Source organism: Saccostrea echinata, unplaced genomic scaffold (genome assembly GCF_033153115.1).
Source record: "Saccostrea echinata isolate AGI-Se365-2 ecotype Australia unplaced genomic scaffold, CSIRO_AGI_Sech_v1 ptg000027l, whole genome shotgun sequence".
Taxonomy (NCBI): Eukaryota; Metazoa; Mollusca; class Bivalvia; order Ostreida; family Ostreidae; genus Saccostrea; species Saccostrea echinata.
The window spans coordinates 3,039,617-3,059,212 of NW_026889776.1; the positions used below are offsets into that span (position 1 = coordinate 3,039,617).

At 33.4% G+C, this 19,596-nt stretch overlaps 1 protein-coding gene across 1 annotated transcript; it reads right to left on the minus strand.

Moving 5' to 3' along the window:
* Positions 1-1,138: 1,138 nt before the first annotated feature.
* LOC133193311 (proton-coupled zinc antiporter SLC30A9, mitochondrial-like) lies at positions 1,139-19,596 on the minus strand. Its single transcript, XM_061329259.1, has 19 exons — positions 19,473-19,596; positions 18,523-18,657; positions 18,240-18,267; positions 17,562-17,650; positions 16,380-16,443; positions 16,169-16,270; positions 15,864-15,940; positions 15,691-15,713; positions 15,430-15,497; positions 12,642-12,744; positions 12,345-12,400; positions 10,424-10,553; positions 10,233-10,275; positions 9,823-9,894; positions 8,270-8,480; positions 6,883-6,945; positions 4,918-5,044; positions 4,708-4,821; positions 1,139-2,145 (listed from the first exon to the last, which is right to left on the minus strand). Exons 1-19 carry the CDS (start codon positions 19,594-19,596, stop codon positions 2,086-2,088), a joined length of 1,689 nt encoding a protein of 562 aa, XP_061185243.1. The 3' UTR covers positions 1,139-2,085.

The window sequence follows — 19,596 nt, forward strand, 5'->3', positions numbered from 1 at the left end:
GGGGGGAACATATGTTTACAGACAAAAAACTACAAAAATGCTTATTTTTTCACCAATTTCAAAGGGGTTTACAACTAAAACATTGTATTTTATTAATAATATATGTTTAATTTTACATGAGTAAAAGATAAGAAAAGATTTAAGGAACATTTATTCATATCCAAGAATATTTTAAAATGTGGTGATGCTTTAAAGCCCGATTTCAATGAAAAATATCGTCTACCCCCTTATTTAAAGAGCTGGAATTAGGGTTAATTAACTGTTTAACACTGGAATTGAAATTATCAGTCAATTACCATTGAACTGTTTTTTGCATCCAACAAAAATTTTACGGCCAAATTGCCATTAGTATTGAATTAAATGGGTGTAAAATGTAGGCGGGGATCGAGAGTTAGCGTGCGTAGTTCTTAATGCCACTGGGTTCATGGTTCAGCTGTTGGGTAGGACTTATTGGTCACACATTGAAAATACATCTTTGAAATGTGATGTAGTAACTGAGGTATAAAAACCAGGCACCCGTTTTACAAATGAACTAAGACCAAAATTTAATTGTGCTTATTAATTTCTATTTTACATTAATTTGAATATATTTTTCATCTTTTTAAAAGTAATTTATAAAGGTGTTTTCATTCTAGCAATATTGATAAAAATAATTAATTTTGCAAATCAACTAAAGTTTGTGGTCTTAATCATAAGTTCTAGGAAAATCTTTACTCAAGGACTTAATTCTAGTAAGCAAAATTTTGCAAGATAATAAGTACTCAACCTTTTACCATAACTGTGAAATTAACGCCACTGGGTCTGTGGTTCAGCTGTAGGGTAGGACTTATTGGCCACATATTGAAAATACATTACATCTTTGAAATGTTATATAGCAATTGAGATATAAAAACCAGGCACCCGTTTTACAAAAGAACTTACGAATAAGACCAAAATTTAATTCTTCTTATTACTTTTTTAATCTATTTTACATTAATTTGAATATGAATTTCATCTTTTTAAAAGTAATTTAGAAGATATTTTCATTCTAGCACTTTTAATAGGAATAATTAATTTTGCAAATCAACTAAAGTTTTTTGTCTTGATCGTAAGTTCGTTTGTAAAACAGGCTCAAGGCTTCTAATTTTGTGACAAAAAACGTTTTCTCTACAAAATTCTTAATGTACAAGTCTCCATAACTTTTTAATAAATCTCACTTCATGCAGTTTTACAAATCATTTTCATGCATGCTTTTCAAAGGCAATTTTTAAATTAATTCTACTACAACTGCACAAAAACTATAACATATAAATCTTGTCTGTATAGATTTTAAATACATGTATATATGCAGCACAATCATAGTTCATGAGAACTGATCCCACATCTGTACTCTTGTACTTAAACTATGCAATCTGTTACCTTCATCATATCTTTGGTTTATAATCAATGATTCACTCTCTGGCTACAGCTTTTAATATGCAGTCTGCAGTACAATCTTGTAAGAGAGAGAGAAAGGGGGGGATATCTCCATCAAATGGGAGGCTGTACTTCACCATCTAAGCAAACGGCAGTAGCCAGAGAGTGAATCATGGATCACAAAATACTGAAGATCACTTTTTTTATTTGCTAAAACTTTATTTTTGTGTAATTGCAAAAAATTTATTCTTGCATATATTCTTGCATATATTTGATTTATCATGATACTGTACAGAAATAATCAAATTCTGAAGATTTTGTTTTGCTTATTATTACCATAAAACTATCTCAGAGTCTAAAAAATAAGGTGTCACCAAAAATTTGGTCATCTTCAGTATAGCTGCAGCCTAATACTGTCAGGAAATATTCGTACATGTATGTAAAAATCAGAGATCCAAAAAGCATATTCTAAGGAGGCACAGTCCTTTATACACATGGAATTCTGAAGTATTTCACATTTCATTGAAAAACATTTTAAAAATTAATACTTCTATGTGAATTATCACATAAAAAAAGTCAAGCTAATGAATCCTTTTGGGTTACATTTTCCTGTTAAAATTCTTGTATCATTGTCATACTAAACACTGTTGCAACACTGGGATTTTTTGATTTACTAATCTTTAGTATACATTATAATGGCTCCAGGTCTACATGTCTTAATTTTATGTGGTACTTTCCCTCAAACTCCGCCTGAAACACAAAGAAACAGTTTAACAAAGATAAATTATTTTATTCACTAAATCTTAATTACCATTTCACAATAGAAACTGGAAAACTGACAGAGTCAGAGAGATCCCTGATCACGTCACAAGTGTTGACAGACAGACAAAAGTCAGAAGGATTGACAATGTGATTCCTATAGGGCTACCAGATTTTCATGCGGGGTCCAAAGAAAATATCACTGTTTAAGACCAGAAGTCACTGACAAGACTGTAGCTCTACTGGTTTTTTTTGACTTAACAAAAGTAGAGAAAGTTAGCACTTGGACTTGAAACTATGGCAGCAGCAATTAAAAAAATAATAATCCTCAGTTTGGTCTCTTTCTAAGTTAATTGCAATTGGACAAAAACTGAAGAAGGATTAACATTCTAAAAGAATTTCACAGATATATCTATTTGTAGTAACCATGATAATACTTCAACAAAATCAAAAACAGATTAACAGAATTATGTCTTTTATGCCCCCGGATCGAAAGATCCCGGGAGTATATTGTTTTTGTCCTGTCTGTCTGTTTGTCTGTTTATCTGTTTGTCTGTCTGTCTGTTGTCAACTTTAACCTTGCCCATAACTTTTGATTGGTTGGAGCTATGACTTTCATATTTCACATGTGTATTCCTTGTGACAAGACCTTTCTTTGGGTACCATCATATTTGACCTTTTGACCTTGACCTTGGAGTTTGACCCACTTTTGCAAAATTTTATTAAACTTTAACCTTGGCCATAACTTCTGAACAGTTGGTGCTTTGGGTTTCAAACTTCACATGTGTATTCTTTGTGACAAGGCATTCCTTTGGATACCAACAAATTTGACCTTTTGACCTTGACCTTGGAGTTTGACCTACTTTTGAAAAACTTTAACCTTGGCCTTAACTTTTGAACGGTTAGAGCTAGGGCTTTCATACTTCACATATGTAATCCTTGTGACAAGACCTTCATTTGGATACCAACCACTTTGACCTTTTAACCTTGACCTAGGAGTTTGACCTACTTTCGAAAAACTTTAACCTTGGCCATAACTTTTGAATGGTTGGTGCTAGGGTTTTCATACTTTACATATGTAATCCTTGTGACAAGACCCTCCTTCGGATACCAACAACTTTGACCTTGACCTTGATGTTTTACTTACTCTTTAAAAAACTTTAACCTTCGCCATAACTTTTGAACAGTTGTACCTAGGGCTTTCAAATTAAACATTTTTAATCTTTTGGCCTGGATTTTGACTTGCATTTGAGAAACTTTAACCTTCGCCATAAGCTGTCATACGGGGGCATCAGTGTTTCACAAACACATCTTGTTTATGTAGTGTACTTGTGTACCAAGTTATATTTAAATCTGACTAAAACTGTAGGAGGAGTAGCATTCTAAAAGAATTTCACAAAAATGTATATTTTTAGTAATCATGGCAACACCGTTCATCGAAATCCAAAACCTACCGGTATACACAGAATTATGTATCTTAGTGTAGGCTGCTTGTGTACTAAGCAATATTGTAATCAGATTAAAACTGTAGAAGGAGTAGCATTCTGAAAGAATTTCACAGAAAATTCAGTAACCATGGTTACTCCTTTCAATATCTTAGTCTACTTGTATACTAAGTTATATTATAATCAGATTAATTAAAACTGTAGAAGGAGTAGCATTTTGAAAGAATTGCACAGAAAATTCTATTTTCAGTAACCATGGTTACTCCGTTCAATAAAATCTGAAACCATTATACAGAAATATGTATCTTAGTTTGGTCTAATTGTGTACTAAGATATGTTATAGTCACTAATCAGATGAAAACTGTAGGAGGAGTAGCATTTTGAAAGAATTTCACAGAAATTTCTAATTTTAGTTATTACGGCAACACCCTTCATGGAAATCTAAAACCTAAACAGAACTATGTATCTTGTGTAATATGAATATGTTGATGGTGTGACCGTTAGGGCGAGCACAGATTCAGTTAATCAGTTTCAATTCAGATCCGTCTCTTCAAACTGCACATGATATTTTGTATGTCTAGACTCTGTTGTCACATGACAACGTATCATATGTAAGTTGCATTGTCAATGCGGAGCCTAAACAGTGCTAATTTAATTTTTTTTAAAAAGTTAAATCTAGCTATTTAACATCAATATCCATCAAATTATGGTGACTTTGTTTTTGAAGTTTTATTGTTACCGCGAGATTCTAGTTTACAGCAAGATGCAATTTGCAAAGGATTGTGAGTCCATTGGTTACTGAGGAAAAAAATTTGTTTGGGTCAATGTGCAAAGTCCAAATTTTCTCTTCACCCGGGCGTTGCTTTAAGAGCTCACAGTGACAAGCGGCACTTTGTGCTGCTAGCCACTGAGTTATATTGAAATCAGACCAAAACTGTAGGAAGAGTAACATTTTGAAAAATAGTTTACAGACAGACAGACAATGGACACCTTACAATCCCATAAGCTCTTCTGGTCTCTGACCAGTAGAGCTAAAAATATGAAGTTTTTCATAAAAATATATCAAAATTATATCAAATTTTTCGCAAATAACTTAATTTATGCTTACTTTCATTTGTCTTTCTATCCTGTCCACTTCTCTTCCCTGAATATTCTGAAGTTCATCAGCAAATTTCTTCATGTACTCAACAGCATCCTCATCCTTGGTTACATTTTTAAAGCCCTGAAAAAAATAAATGAATTATTCCAAAATAACAGCTTCTAATTCCAAAGAAGATAAATATTTGAGGAATACAAATGTTATACTAATATAACTTACGTTTAAAATGTCCATGCCTTCTTTAGACTCAAACAGAAGCTGAGCCAATTCTTTACCATCAAAAGCTACCTCAGCCTTAAATCTAACTTCATGTCCTATCTCCACAGCTTTAACATCAGAGACATATCTGTAGGAAAGATCACAACATTCTTACTTCAGCCTAGAAAGCAGAGGGAGGCATTTTTACAATAAAAAAATAGTAATATCACAACTTGAGTCATCCAGTGTGAATTCTTTTATATTAAGCATTCCGTCATATACATGTAGCTTTACTTTCATTTCATAAAATATGACATCTGAGACAAAGCTATTAGTGTGGACCCAGGTTAATGAATTAATCATGCAATTTGATCAAGCTACAACCAAATCACACATCCACAAAATATAAGTCAGATGTTGTTTCTGATGCAAGTCCTATATCACTTATCAGTGTTGAAAAACTATTCTTAACAAGATGTGTTTGTGAAACACTATGCCCCCGTATGGCAGCTTATGTCGAAGGTTAAAGTTTCTCAAATGCAAGTCGAAATCCAGGCCAAAAGATAAAAAATGTTGATACCCAAAGAAAGATCTTGTCTCGAGGAAAACATCTGTGAAATTTGAAAGACCTTGATACAACTGTTCAAAAGATATGGTGAAGGTTAAAGTTTTTTAAATAAAAGTCAAACGTCAAGGTCAAGGTCAAAGTGGTTGGTATCCAAAGGAAGATCTCGTCAGAAGGATTACATATGTGAAGTATGAAAGCCCTAGCACCAACAATTCAAAAGTTATGGCCAAGGTTAAAGCTTTTTCAAAAGTAGGTCAAACTCCTAGGTCAAGGTCAAAGGGTCAAAGTGGTTGGTATCCAAATGAAGGTCTTGTCACAAGGATTACATATGTGAAGTATGAAAGCCCTAGCATCAACCATTCAAAAGTTATGGCCAAGGTTAAAGTTTTTCAAAAGTAGGTCAAACTCCTAGGTCAAGGTCAAAGGGTCAAAGTGGTTGGTATCCAAATGAAGGTCTTGTCACAAGGATTACATATGTGAAGTATGAAAGCCCTAGCATCAACCATTCAAAAGTTATGGCCAAGGTTAAAGTTTTTCAAAAGTAGGTCAAACTCCTAGGTCAAGGTCAAAAGGTCAAAGTCGTTGGTATTCAAAGGAAGGTCTTGTCACAAGGATTACATATGTGAAGTATGAAAGCCCTAGCATCAACCATTCAAAAGTTATGACCAAGGTTAAAGTTTTTCAAAAGTAGGTCAAACTCCTAGGTCAAGGTCAAAAGGTCAAAGTCGTTGGTATTCCAAGGAAGGTCTTGTCACAAGGATTACATATGTGAAGTATGAAAGCCCTAGCTCCAACTATTCAAAAGTTATGGCCAAGGTTAAAGTTTTTCAAAAGTAGGTCAAACTCCTAGGTCAAGGTCAAAAGGGTCAAAGTGGTTGATATCCAGAGGAAGGTCTTGTCACAAGGAATACACATGTGAAGCTTGAAACCCTAAGCACCAACTGTTCAAAAGTTATGGCCAAGGTTAAAGTTTTTCAAAAGTAGGTCAAAGTCCAAGGTCAAGGTCAAAAGGTCAAAGTGGTTGGTATCCAAAAGAAGGCCTTGTCACAAAGAATACTCATGTGAAGTTTGAAACCCCAAGCTCCAACTGTTCAGAAGTTATGGCCAAGGTTACAAAATTTTGTAAAAGTGGGTCAAACTCCAAGGTCAAGGTCAAAAGGTCAAATATGATGGTACCCAAAGAAAGGTCTTGTCACAAGGAATACACATGTGAAATATGACAGTCATAGCTCCAACCAATCATAAGTTATAGGCAAGGTTAAAGTTGACAACAGACAGACAGACAAACAGACAAACAAACAGACAAACAGACAGACAGGACAAAAACAATATACCCCCGGGATCTTTCGATCCGGGGGCATAATAAACTAAAAAGTATAAATTTCAGCATGTTATTCATAACTACAAAATTCTCTTACTTTACAATTCTGTCACTTTGCAGGAAATCTGCCATGTCCTTCCTTTCATCCTCTGGAATTGATCTGGGAAGAGAAAAAGGGCATGTTATAGAAAGGAAAAAAATATACGATTTTTATGGAACAAAAAAAAAATGTTAAGTGTTAAAAATAATTCTACACCACATAGAAATGCTTAAGTAAGACTCATTGTGGACCTGCTATTTTTAAGAAACAATATTTTTCCTGTACATGACTAAACATAACTATGACCCTCTTTTGTGCCATCAACCTAGATCATTCTACTTTACATGAAGATGCTCACACACTCACTTATCAAGATGATTAATTGTGGACCTTCTGTTCTGTATAGACTTTTTCCTATACATTCCCTTTACAAAGCTTAAACCTCATACTGCTACCTTGTCCCAACCTCATGAGCCATGATTTAAACAAACTTCATCCACAGAACAAGAAGACACTTGCATATAATCTGACTTATAAGAGCCCTTTGAGATCTTAGCCCTGTTGTCCTTCAGAAAAATATTTTAAAGGATTTTGTCTTAAATGTTCCTATGTTAAATGTTGACCTCCTGTGGCCCCACCCTAACCCAGAAAGTCTTATTTAAAAATACCTAATTATACAATTAATCTGGATACATGTGTATTAATCTATCAACAAATGTATTACTAATTGTGCTGCTCTGGAGATCTATAAAAAATTTTCCTTTTAAATGACTATAATTATATGACTATGATTTGAACACACAAGAATGTAAACTACATGAGGATGCTTGCATATCAATGTGACTTATAGCAGCCCACTGTTAAGGAGATTTTTTAAAGCTACTTCTTATCTAAATTCAAATAAAAAAGTTTGAAGCCCCATCTAATATCCAGGACCATTAATTGAGAAAGTATGTATTAAGAAAGCATTCTCATATAAAAGTTTTGTCTTTTCTGACCCAGTAGTTTTTGAGAAGATTTTTAGATGACCCCACCAAATTTCCACTTCGCACATTGTATTTTTCAAGCTCCAATTGAAAGAGGGGTGGCTCTACATCTGAGCAAACTTAAGTCTCCTTTACCCAAGGATTACTGTGCTAAATATAGTTGAAATTGGCCAAGTGGTTAAGAAAAATTTGAAAAAGTAAAAAGTTTACAAAGAACACATATACAGTCGAACCTCGTTATCTTGAACTCAATGGGACTGAGAAAAAACTTCGAGATATCCAAGTTCGAGATATCGAATTAAAGAATAAGGGGTTGGGACCTCCAAATCACTTTGAAATATCCATGGTATTCAAGATATCAGTGTTCGAGATATTGAAGTTCAACTGTATACAGGAGGATGCTAGCCACAGCTCAGGTAAGCTGTAAAACTCTTTTCTTGATAATCTAATGCACTTACTTTCCAACCAGAGCTGGAATGTTGGATCTGATCAGGTAGGCAGCCACCATTCCCATCAGACCAGCTACACAACCAGATGCTGCTGTATCCCAGAATGGCTGAGCATAGAGATGTGACAGGGTCATTCCAGCAGATGCTATCAGCACACCACACACTGCTGCCATATCCTCCATAAACACTACCACTACATTAGGGTCAAAGCCTCGTCTGACTGCCAAAAATACATATATTGTAATGACTCTGTGAAGTTGGAAGATGATGAATGTAATCCTTAACAGAAACATAGGTAATCAAAGATTACGAAGCTCACCTCGACGAATGTTATCTATAAGTAAGGCAAATTTCACATCATATTTTTTTTCTAGTTAGGGTACATCCCAAGATCAATATCCATGCAAGTTTGGTTTAAGTAGGACTTATAGTTACTTGGAAATAGACCTGCTCAAAAAACTGTTTACTAATCAAGAAAATTTTGGTCAGTTCCAACATCCAAAGCAAGTCTGGAAGTTTCATCCTTGAATGCACCATCTATGCAAGTTTAATCATAACAGGCCATAATTTTATATAGCTAATCCAAAAAAAAAATTATCCTGGTCACTCATCTAGAAAATGTAAGTCAGATTCAGAATCCAAAGAAAGTCTGGAAGTGTTCATCCCTAGATACAGCATCCATGCTAATTTAGTTAAAATATTGCTAAAATTCACTCATGTGGAAAATCTAGGTCTGATCCAGCATCCGAAGCAGGTTTGTTAGTGTACATCCCTAGATGCATCATCCATGAAAGTTTGGTCCAGGTAGGGCAGGCGTGGTAGTGTCCATCCCTAAACGCATCATTCATGCAAGTTTGGTCCAGATAGGGCTTATAGTTACTTGGGAAAGGACCTGCTCCAAAAACTTTAACCTGGTCACTCATCTGGAAAATCTAGGTCAGATCCAGCATCCGAAGCAAGTGTGGAAGTGTCCATCCCTAGATGCATCATCCATGCAAGTTTGGTCCAGGTAGGGCTTATAGTTACTTGGGAATGGACTTGCTCCTAAAACTTTAACCGGGACGCCGACGCTAACGCCGACACCGACACCAACGCCGACGCCGGGGGTATAGCATAAGCTCATCTCGACTTTGTCGAGGTGAGCTAAAAAGTGTCTTATTAACATTTAACATATGGGTACTTATATATCAAGTTTTAAGTTGAAGTTCAAGCCAGTAGGGGTATTTGTTTGAAAACAGCTCATCCTAAAGAATGAAGCTCAAAGATTACACAATAAATAGGTGACCTTCAACAAACCTACATGTGTAAGTAACAGATAAAAAACTGGTGACACTGATATAAAGACATCATCAAACCATAGATTGTTTTTGTGTTGCAATATGGCCAAAAGTTCTTTAATTAAAATGTAATACATAGAGCACTGAAGCAATCTTCAAATTATTTATGTCTTTAGATTAATACTGAATATTCAAATGATAAAATCATGTGCAAGAAAACTCAAAAATTTGATGCAACAGACCAAATTTAATACTGTATGCAAAGTTATGTTATACTGTACTTACTATAGGGAAATAACTTCATGTCCCTTTCTTTAGCTTTTCGTTTCAGTTCTCTTGTAGCAAAGAAAAGAGAAACTGCAAGGGAAAAAAAAAGTCAAAGTCAATTAACCACTTAATTTTCTACCATAAAAACTTCCAAAATCTTGGAAATGATGCCTAATTTTTATTATTATTTTTTTAACACTCCTTTAATTCCATTCAGCTTCACTGGCACACTTCATTATCTACCTACTGCTTATTCCCTAATCCCTATTCTGTATTTTCTTTATAAAGAATAATCATGCATTTACCTAATTTTTTATGGGAGAATATACTTTAATATTTGATATGCTTATAAATTCATCTCTTAAAAATATTATCTGACAATTTTCCCTATTAACTAATGATATACTACTGCACTTGTTCTTACTCACATCCCTCCATAATGAATGTTAGATACATGACTCCTAAATGAACCTGAAAGGAAAACAAACAGTGTCATTTTATACAAATGACTGAAGTAGCTCATAATTTAATAATATTCTTCTATTAACACTGTGCAAATACATGAAGTTAGCTAATTTATCTTCCTTACAGTCAAGTACGAACAAAATATACAACTTACAAGTGATAGTGAGGTTTCTGCTCCAAGGAAAAAATAGAAATTCATGATAGATGAGAGTAAAAATCCAAATACAAAGAAGGAGAATCCACTGCAGAGAGAGGTGATGTTCTGAAAACTGGCATAGCCATACCTAACAATAGAAAAACAAAACAATGTTTGATGTCCTATGTATTAGCAAGAATGCATGAGGAGTAAATTCACAGATTCTTATACATGCCTGTACAGTGTACATGTGATAATGAATAAGTAATGGCAACATTTAAAGGACATCTTCATATTTTAGTCCCAACTTAAATACTGCAGAGTGCTATATTGTTGGCAAAACTTGAACGTTAGATGAAAAAAAAAATAATTGTCACCAGAACAACTCTGGAGAAAACACTGACAGTATTACTCAGGTGTCTAATACATTCCACAATTTAAACAAGAAGCCCATAGACATTGACAATCAAGTTAGTATCAAACACTGGTGCTTTTCATTTGGGCAAATTATGATTTCATTTGGGCGAAATGTTTTTTTCCCCTTTGAGTGGAGAAAATGTTTCCATTTGGATGGAATAATTTTTTCAAAAGGGTGATAAGTGAGAATTATGCGTAAAAACTAAAGAGATAGAGTCAGTTCTATTTTATTGTTTATTATTAATAAAAAAAAAAATAACAAGCACATGTACATGAAATATGTAATAAAAGTTTTTATAATGATGAATCTTCATGAAATCAGTTATAGAATACTATTTGGTTGTCATTTCTATCCTCAAAATGTTAATATAAAATGATGATCGAAATACAGTCAAACCTTGTTATTTCAAACTCAATGGGACCAAGAAAAAACTTTGAGATATCCAGGGTAAAATACTTTAAGGGGTTGGGACTTCCAAATCATTTCGACATATCCATGGTTTTCGAGATATCAGTTCAACTGTACAAGACAAATTATAGATAAAAGAACTCAAGACAGCATATGTAGTGTAAGGTCTATTCTAAATATAAAATTATCCAAAATCAGGCATTTTTTAACCTTTACTCCATTCTCATGCAAGCAACTCAGAAATAACACTTATTTCCTAAAAGTAATTTTTGCTCTTATCTGTACTTCAGATTAGTCAATATGTTTTCAGTTGTATAGTAAAGAGAGAACATTACTCTATTTACTTAATAGATTTATATCATTTATTACTGCCAAAATGAAATATCATAATACCCCCTAATGAAATAACAAAATTCCTCCCAACCCAAGAAATGATATTTGAAAAATCTGGCCAAATGAAATGCACCGTCACAAATTATAGAGTACACACAATCACAAATTTTTCAATGAACAACTTAGCACTACCTTAAAGACTAAAATCTGAACAAAGACGACATGAATTTTCAAATTATAAAAGACTTCATTGGTCATCATCATAATATGCCAAGTTTTCTGCTAAATGTCAGGAGTACCAGATAAATGATATTTTTAAAGAAACTATGCATTTTCAATGTCACATTTAACCCTTGAGTCTGATGGGACATTAACTTCATAATATTGGTAAAGGACTCATTACTTTCTATCATGCAAATAATCTATCTTTCTTACAAATTCAGAAGAAAGTTAACAAATACTTCATCAATAAAGAAGTTTTTGTATCAACCTTCAGGTCTTGGAGATCATATGACATTCATTTTTTTTCCTGTTTACCTAAATATGTTGACACTGGTTTAGAAATTTCAGAGGAGATTTGAGAATACACAAAACTTTACAGATGCCCACCTGTCTGACAAGTATGGATCAGGTAGAAATAATGTACCTGTTACTCAGATCACAGAATACAGTGTACAACAAACTGTTTTCATTGCTTCCATTTCAAATGATATCTACTGGTAGGTTAAGCTTTTAATATCAAATTTGAATTTCTGAAACATCGAGTCCTTAATTACTTACGGGTGATGTTTATCTGGTGCCTTCTTCGAAACATACAGGCCCCAATATATCATTCCCTATTACAAAAAAAGAAGAGGAAATGTATACACACATACAATGGAGGTTTAAAATATACAAGGATTTTTTTTAATCTTAAAATCCAATTCTGTTTAGTGTAAATCAGCTGATGGTAATTCAGGTATTGCCATATTGCATTTGGTCACAAAATTACATGACACAGTACAAATACTAACTGTCTAATTCACACATCAAATGCATGATGTGACAACACAATATAAAGCCTACAGTATTGCTTACTTGATTAGCGGTGTCCAACATTGAGTGAAGAAACTCTGCCAGCATACTTGGAGACATGGAAAAGGCATAAACAACCATCTTCATCAAGCATACTGTTAAATTCCTACAATTACCAATATTTTACAAATAATACTATTACATGTACCAATTTCATAGTATAAATTTATGAGATGTAAATTATCTATTGAGAGAAGTGAGCTGAAAATATTTTTGTTGATACATTTGAACTTCGGTATCTCGAACACCAATATTTAGAATACCATGGATATGTCGAAATGATTTAGAAGTCCCAAGCACATATTCTTTTCATACACCTTAACTCTATCACTTTAGGTGGAAGTCTACCACTTTTTTTACTCCATCTCCCGTCTACCACTTTTATTCATAAATCTACTACTTTTCAATGAACAAAATCCTTCAGAATTTCGAATCCTTGGTTATCTTGGTAATTCTTGGTGTACCAGACACAGATTTACAGTGTGACTGACATTTAAGTGTTCGCCAACCCTTCTATACATCATTTCAGTTCTTACCATTCCAACAGCCTGCCAGCTTTCAGCATTGGATACATTGTAGTTTACAATGTGGCATGGTTGGGCCAAGAATAAAAAATTATTTGTTTGATGTACTCCAACCAACCCATTAAAATCAGCCCTACTCAATCACTTTTTGAGTACTTTTCTTTTTTTATATATATACAATGTATATAGGAAAATACAGATTGTCTGTATTCTTTTTAAAGTTAAGGTTCATCATTTCTCTAAGACACTTTTTAGGTTCTCAGTTTTTTCAGCAATAAATATATCAAGAGGCCCATGGGCTTCATCGCTCACCTGAGCACATTGGCTAGGCAAAAGCACAAATCAGTTCATGATACTTCCATGTCAATATAACAAATGGCTTTGTTGTACTTGAGAAGATTTAAAAAAAAATTCCCATATATTCCTTTGTAAAAATTTGATCTCCCATTGTGGCTCCTCCCTATCCCAGGGGTCATCATTTGAATGACTTGAATCTACACTACCTGAGGATGCTTATCAATATGACTAAACATAGCTTTTCTGTTCTTGAGAAGAATTTTTTTCCTATATGTTCTTATGTAAAACTTTTGATCCCCCATTGGGACCCACCCTACCCCTGGGGATCATCATTTGAACAAAACTGAATCTACACTACCTGAGAATGCTTCCATATCAAAATGACTAATCATGGCTTTACAGTTCTTCAAAAGAAGATACTTTCCTATATATTTCTATTTAAGACTTTGATCCTCCATTGTGGCCCCACCCTACCCCCGGGGTCATGATTTGAACAAAATAGAATCTGCACTTCTTCAGGATGCTTCCATATAAATATGACCAATCAGGGCTTTGCTGTTCCTGAGAAGAAGATTTTCAAAATTTTTCCTATATATTTCTTTGTAAAATTTTGATCCTCCATTGTGGCCCCACCCTACACCCAGGGGTCATGATTTGAACAAACTTGAATCTACACTACCTGACTGCTCATGGCTTTGCTGTTCTTGAGAAGAAGATTTTTAAAGATTTTTCCTATATAATTCTATGTAAAACTTTGATCCTCCGTTGTGGCACCGCCCTACCCCTGGGGGTCATGAGTTGAACAAACTTGAATCTACACTACCTGAGGATGCTTCCATATAAATATGACTCCTCATGGCTTTGCTGTTCCTGAGAAGAAGATTTTTAAAGATTTTTCCTATATAATTCTATGTAAAACTTTGATCCTCCGTTGTGGCACCGCCCTACCCCTGGGGGTCATGATTTGAACAAAATTGAATCTACACTACCTGAGGATGCTTCCACATAAATATGACTCCTCATGGCTTTGCTGTTCTTGAGAAGAAGATTTTTAAAGATTTTTCCTATATATTTCTAAGTAAAACTTTGATCCTCCGTTGTGGCCCCGCCCCACCCCCGGGGGTCATGATTTGAAAAACTTAAATCTACACTACCTGAGGATGTTACCACATGAGTTTCATCTTTCCTGGCCCTGTGGTTCTTGAGAAGAAGATTTTTAAAAGATGCTATTTATTTTTCACTAATTCCTAATTATCTCCCCTTGAAAGAGGGCGTCATTTGAAAAAACTTGAATCCCCTTCACCTAAGAATGCTTTGTGGCAAGTTTGGTTGAAATTGGCCCAGTGGTTCTGGAGAAGAAGTCGAAAATGTGAAAAGTTTACAGACAGACAGCCAGATGGACTTCAGACAAAATGTGACCAGAAAAGCTCACTTGAGCTTTCAGCTCAGGTGAGCTAAAAACTGTTTTGAACAGTGTATAATGGAAACATCAATAAATTTCTAAGTTTTGATTTTTATTATGCTTATCAATGTAGTGGATAATTTTTTAAAAAAAAACTACCTATACCTACCCACCTTGAAAAATGTGGGTCAGAGTAGATCTAACAATTTTTTTAATGATGGCCTTGCATAAAAACTTATAAAATTCTTTATCTATGAAGCTCATGTGAACATGGATGAGAATACAGTGAAAACAGCATTGTTCAAACATGCATTGGTGACCTTGAAGAAAGTATTTTACAAGTATTTGAATGGAAATATCTATGAACATAAAAACACATAATAATCAAATTTTTGATTGATTAGTACATCTGAAAATATTTAATAATTTTTTTTAATATTTTAATTTACATATCAAATTCGGTGGTCCTCAACTTTTGAGTAAGTGTATACATGTACATGTATATACCAGTTAATTGATTTTAAAGCTTATGTAAGCATAATACTTTGTACATAATTGTAATACTTACACAACCAGAGCAATAGAAATAACTCGACCTTGTCTGTCCCTGAATCCAAAGGTAAATATATCATAATTCTGAAATTTAAAGGATAAAAATACTAAAATTAAAATCATTAAAATGGGTTTAAACAATGCACAATTTAATACATGAAACAAAGTAGTGGTACATCAAATTCTGAATGGAATACTGAACTATCTAGATTTTCTTACAAGAAGTACAATAAGTCATTCTGGATCTTCCACTATTTGCATGTTGAAAAATTGTTACCTTTTGCTCATTTGCATATTCCTCTGCAAAAGAAATATTTTTTCATAAAAATTTCTTGTCATTTGTATTTACAGCCATGTGTCAATTTTTGCAGGAAATTTGACATGGGCCTCTACTTATTTGAAATCTTTATTTGCAATATTACAATATATTTTAAAAACTTGCAGACAAACCTTTTTTGTCCATTTCCCTTTTGATAATTAGTCTACGCAATTTTATGGCCTCTTCTGAACCCCATTTTTTTAATGCCCTGAAAAAAAAAACAACAACTGCAGGTTAACCATGTTGTCAAAGATTACAAATTAGCTCACATTGATAAATGTTATCTTGCAGCATTTCTAATAAACTAATACAAAGTGATCTTCCAAAAAATCTATTAATAAAATTTAATTCATCTCTAAGGTTTTTTATACAATATTTTAATGTGGGTCTCCTATGTATATAATTTAAGACTAATAACATAGTCAAAATGACCTACACAGCATGGACTAGATGTTTTCTGTATCCGTACTTTATGTCTTCTGTCTGGGATAAGGACCAGCCACTTCTCATTTTCTCTCTGGGTAAACCTTCCACGTCCCTACATCATATGTCAAAATATCAGTTATAAAACAAAAATAATTAGATATCTTGATGAAGTATGACATCAATAGTTTCTACTTTCAGTAATGAGGAATCAATTTACATACTTTGGTGTCAAACCATATTCCCTGTGTAGCTCTTCCTCGTATAAAATAGTATTTTCCATTTTTTCTGAAAAAAGATTTTGCTGGTTCAAGATGAAAGTTGTCAAAGTAAGGAATGTCCTTTATCACAGCTGACTTAAGAAGATAAAATCCTTGAAGATGAAATTAAACTTGTCTATTCCAGATGTTGTGTAATCTGAAATCCTGCTTATTACAATGTAAAATTTTGGTCCCTTTCAGTGAACTTAATTGTTTTAAATGCCTAATATGGGCAATTTCTATGGAACCAGTGATGGCAAGTTTTAGACAAGTCTTACTGAATATCCTTATAGAGGAAGCTTATACTTCTATGTAGTTTTCATAAAAAGGCTAGAGTCATGTCTGATTCAGCAGCACACTCACTGTCTCTGATGAGACTGTAGCTCTACTGGTTTGTATTTATAACAAAGGAAGAGGAATGTAGCGCTTGCACTTGAAACTATGCAACAGCAATAAATAGAATAATGGTCCTTGGTTTAGTTGCTTTGTGGCAAGATTTATTGTAATCAGATAAAACTGTTGGAGGAGTAGCCTTTTGGAAGTAATTCACAGAAATTTCTATTTTTAGTAACAATGGCATGACCTTTCGACAAAATCAAAAACTGATATAAAAATATGTATCTCAGTGTAGTCTACTTGTGTGCATTGTTATATTGAAATCAGATCAAAACTGCAGGAGAAGTAGCATTTTAAAAGTATTTCAAAGAAATTTATATTTTTAGTAACCATGGAAACAGTGCTCATAAAAAAACAAATATCGATAAAAAATATAATGTATCTCAGAGTATTCTACCTGCGTGTCAAGTTATACTGAAATCAGACCAAAACTGTAAGAGAAATAGCATTTTGAACATAGAAATTTTTATCTTTGGAAAGAATGGCAACATTCAATGCATTAAATTATGTACCTTATTGGAGTCTACTTGTGTGCTAAGTTATACTGAAATCAGACCAAGACAATAGGAGGAGTTGCATTTTGAAAAATTGTTTACAGACAGACAGACAGCTAGATGGATGGAGGCCGGACAACTTACTATCACATAATCTCTTCTGGTCTCTGACCAGTAGAGCTAAAAACACACATTCTATTTTTAAAAAGGACAATACATGTATTAGAAAGGAACACATTGGAAGATAAGCACTTACCATAATTGGGTTCTCTTTTGAATAAATACAAGCCCTCCTTAGGTTTAGGTGTTTTACTGTCATGTTGTAATCTCTTAATTACAAGCTGCCTGTATATAAAACAGTTAGAAGCTTAATTATTATTGCAAAATATACATGTATGTGCTTAAATCCAAAGCTTGGTTGTAAGATGGGGAGGTGACATTTTTGGGTGCATACAATAAACAGTCAAACCTTGTTATCTTGAACTCGAAGGTACTACATGTATTAAGAAAAAAAATTGAGATATTGGAGGATTCGAGATATTGAAGGTAAAATACTTAAAGAACAAGAGATGTTTGTGAAACACTTACAGTGTATGCCACCCTCCCCAAATAATTGGAATTTTTTTAAGTCCAAGGCGCATAACTCTGTCAAAAATTGCTTGATTGTACCCAAAACAAAAATTGACCTAGATATTCTTATGATAAATCTGTACACCAAATTTCATTTCAGTATGTGCAACCTCTGCAAAGAAAATGAAAGGAAACTGTTGGTGGACCGACAGACTGACAGACAGCGGCAAAGCAATATGCCCTCCCCTCTTAAAAGGGGGGCATAATAAGTAATAAGTGATAACCTCAATAATATCTCTACTTTTGAGGAAGTCATAACATAAAATGTTCAATGGAATGATATACTGCAGTGTGAATCACTTACCAGTCTACTTGATCCAGTAGTTCACAATCTGTAAATACAGAATGAAGTGAACAATTATCCCTCCTGAAGAAAATTGACTAGTCTTGGGTGTGCATATGCTTTTTCTTAAGTGGTTGATATGAGTTGAAAAAACAAAATTGATTGAACAGTTTTAATGAATAACTATCAGAAATTTGCTACAGAAAGTTTGACTATGCACCATTTCATTGGCATATTTCTATGATCTTCATTTTAAACCAACTTTTATGATGCAATAATGACATAAATTCTTTAGTATACATGCCAGTTTTTTGAATTTGAGTATTATCACAGTTTTTATTGTGGCTAAATAGGAGTCTTTCACCAGTGACACATGGTTTGACTAGATCCAAAAACTTCCGACTAGGAAAGAGTGAGGAAGAATGCCATTTCCTATAACCTGTAACAATTACAATGTACAAATCAAATCTAAACTAAATAATTACAATGAGGTATAGTTTTGATATCTTATGCTTAAATTACCTACATAGCTTTATTTACCTACCTGAAGTAGCTTTATTTAGCTACTAAATCAAGCTTATTTCTTAATTAATTCTTAAAAGGAACATTTTTCTCAGGTTGTGCATAAAATTGCACTTTGATGCAATGATAATTTTTACCTTTGAATTGAATTGAAACAATTCATGAAAAAATCATATATGAGGAGTGTTTTTTCTTCTGTGCAATTAAAATTGCAATCAAAGTTCTAAAAGTTTTGGGGCTATATATACAACAGTTCATTTATAACCAAACAGTTACCTCTTGAATGAAATAACAAAGAGGACCAGTTCTGGTTAACATGATAATTGATTGGTAATTATTTGGCACAGTGTAAAGTAATCATACTTATACATGCCTCAACACACACAAGGTGGTGTACAGTTACTCAAATAATGGAAAAACATCTTTTGCTTAGAATTGTACAAAAGCAGCAATGTATAAACTTTCGCTGCTATGGATTGCTTTTCTAAAAATTCCTACTATAAATAAATGTATAATTTGTTATATACTTGCGATTTTTAGGTCTATCTTAAATAAAAGGCAAAATTGTTATAAGTGGCATTAAAATAGCTAAATAAATTAAGTTACCTGAAGTAGCTAAATAAACCTACGGTAGATAATTCAAGCTATGTAACTAATTGTGCTGATTGTACTAGACCTGCTCATAGTTTATGAATTAAATCAAGATGTATGTATATTTAACAGAATTCTTACCTGCATTGGTTAATGTGGTGTTGACTTTTTGATGCTGAAATACTTGTAGGAAAGCTTGATGACAATGTAGAAATCTTTTATGGAGTACATACTTTCCATCATGAAGGACTAATTTTAATAACAT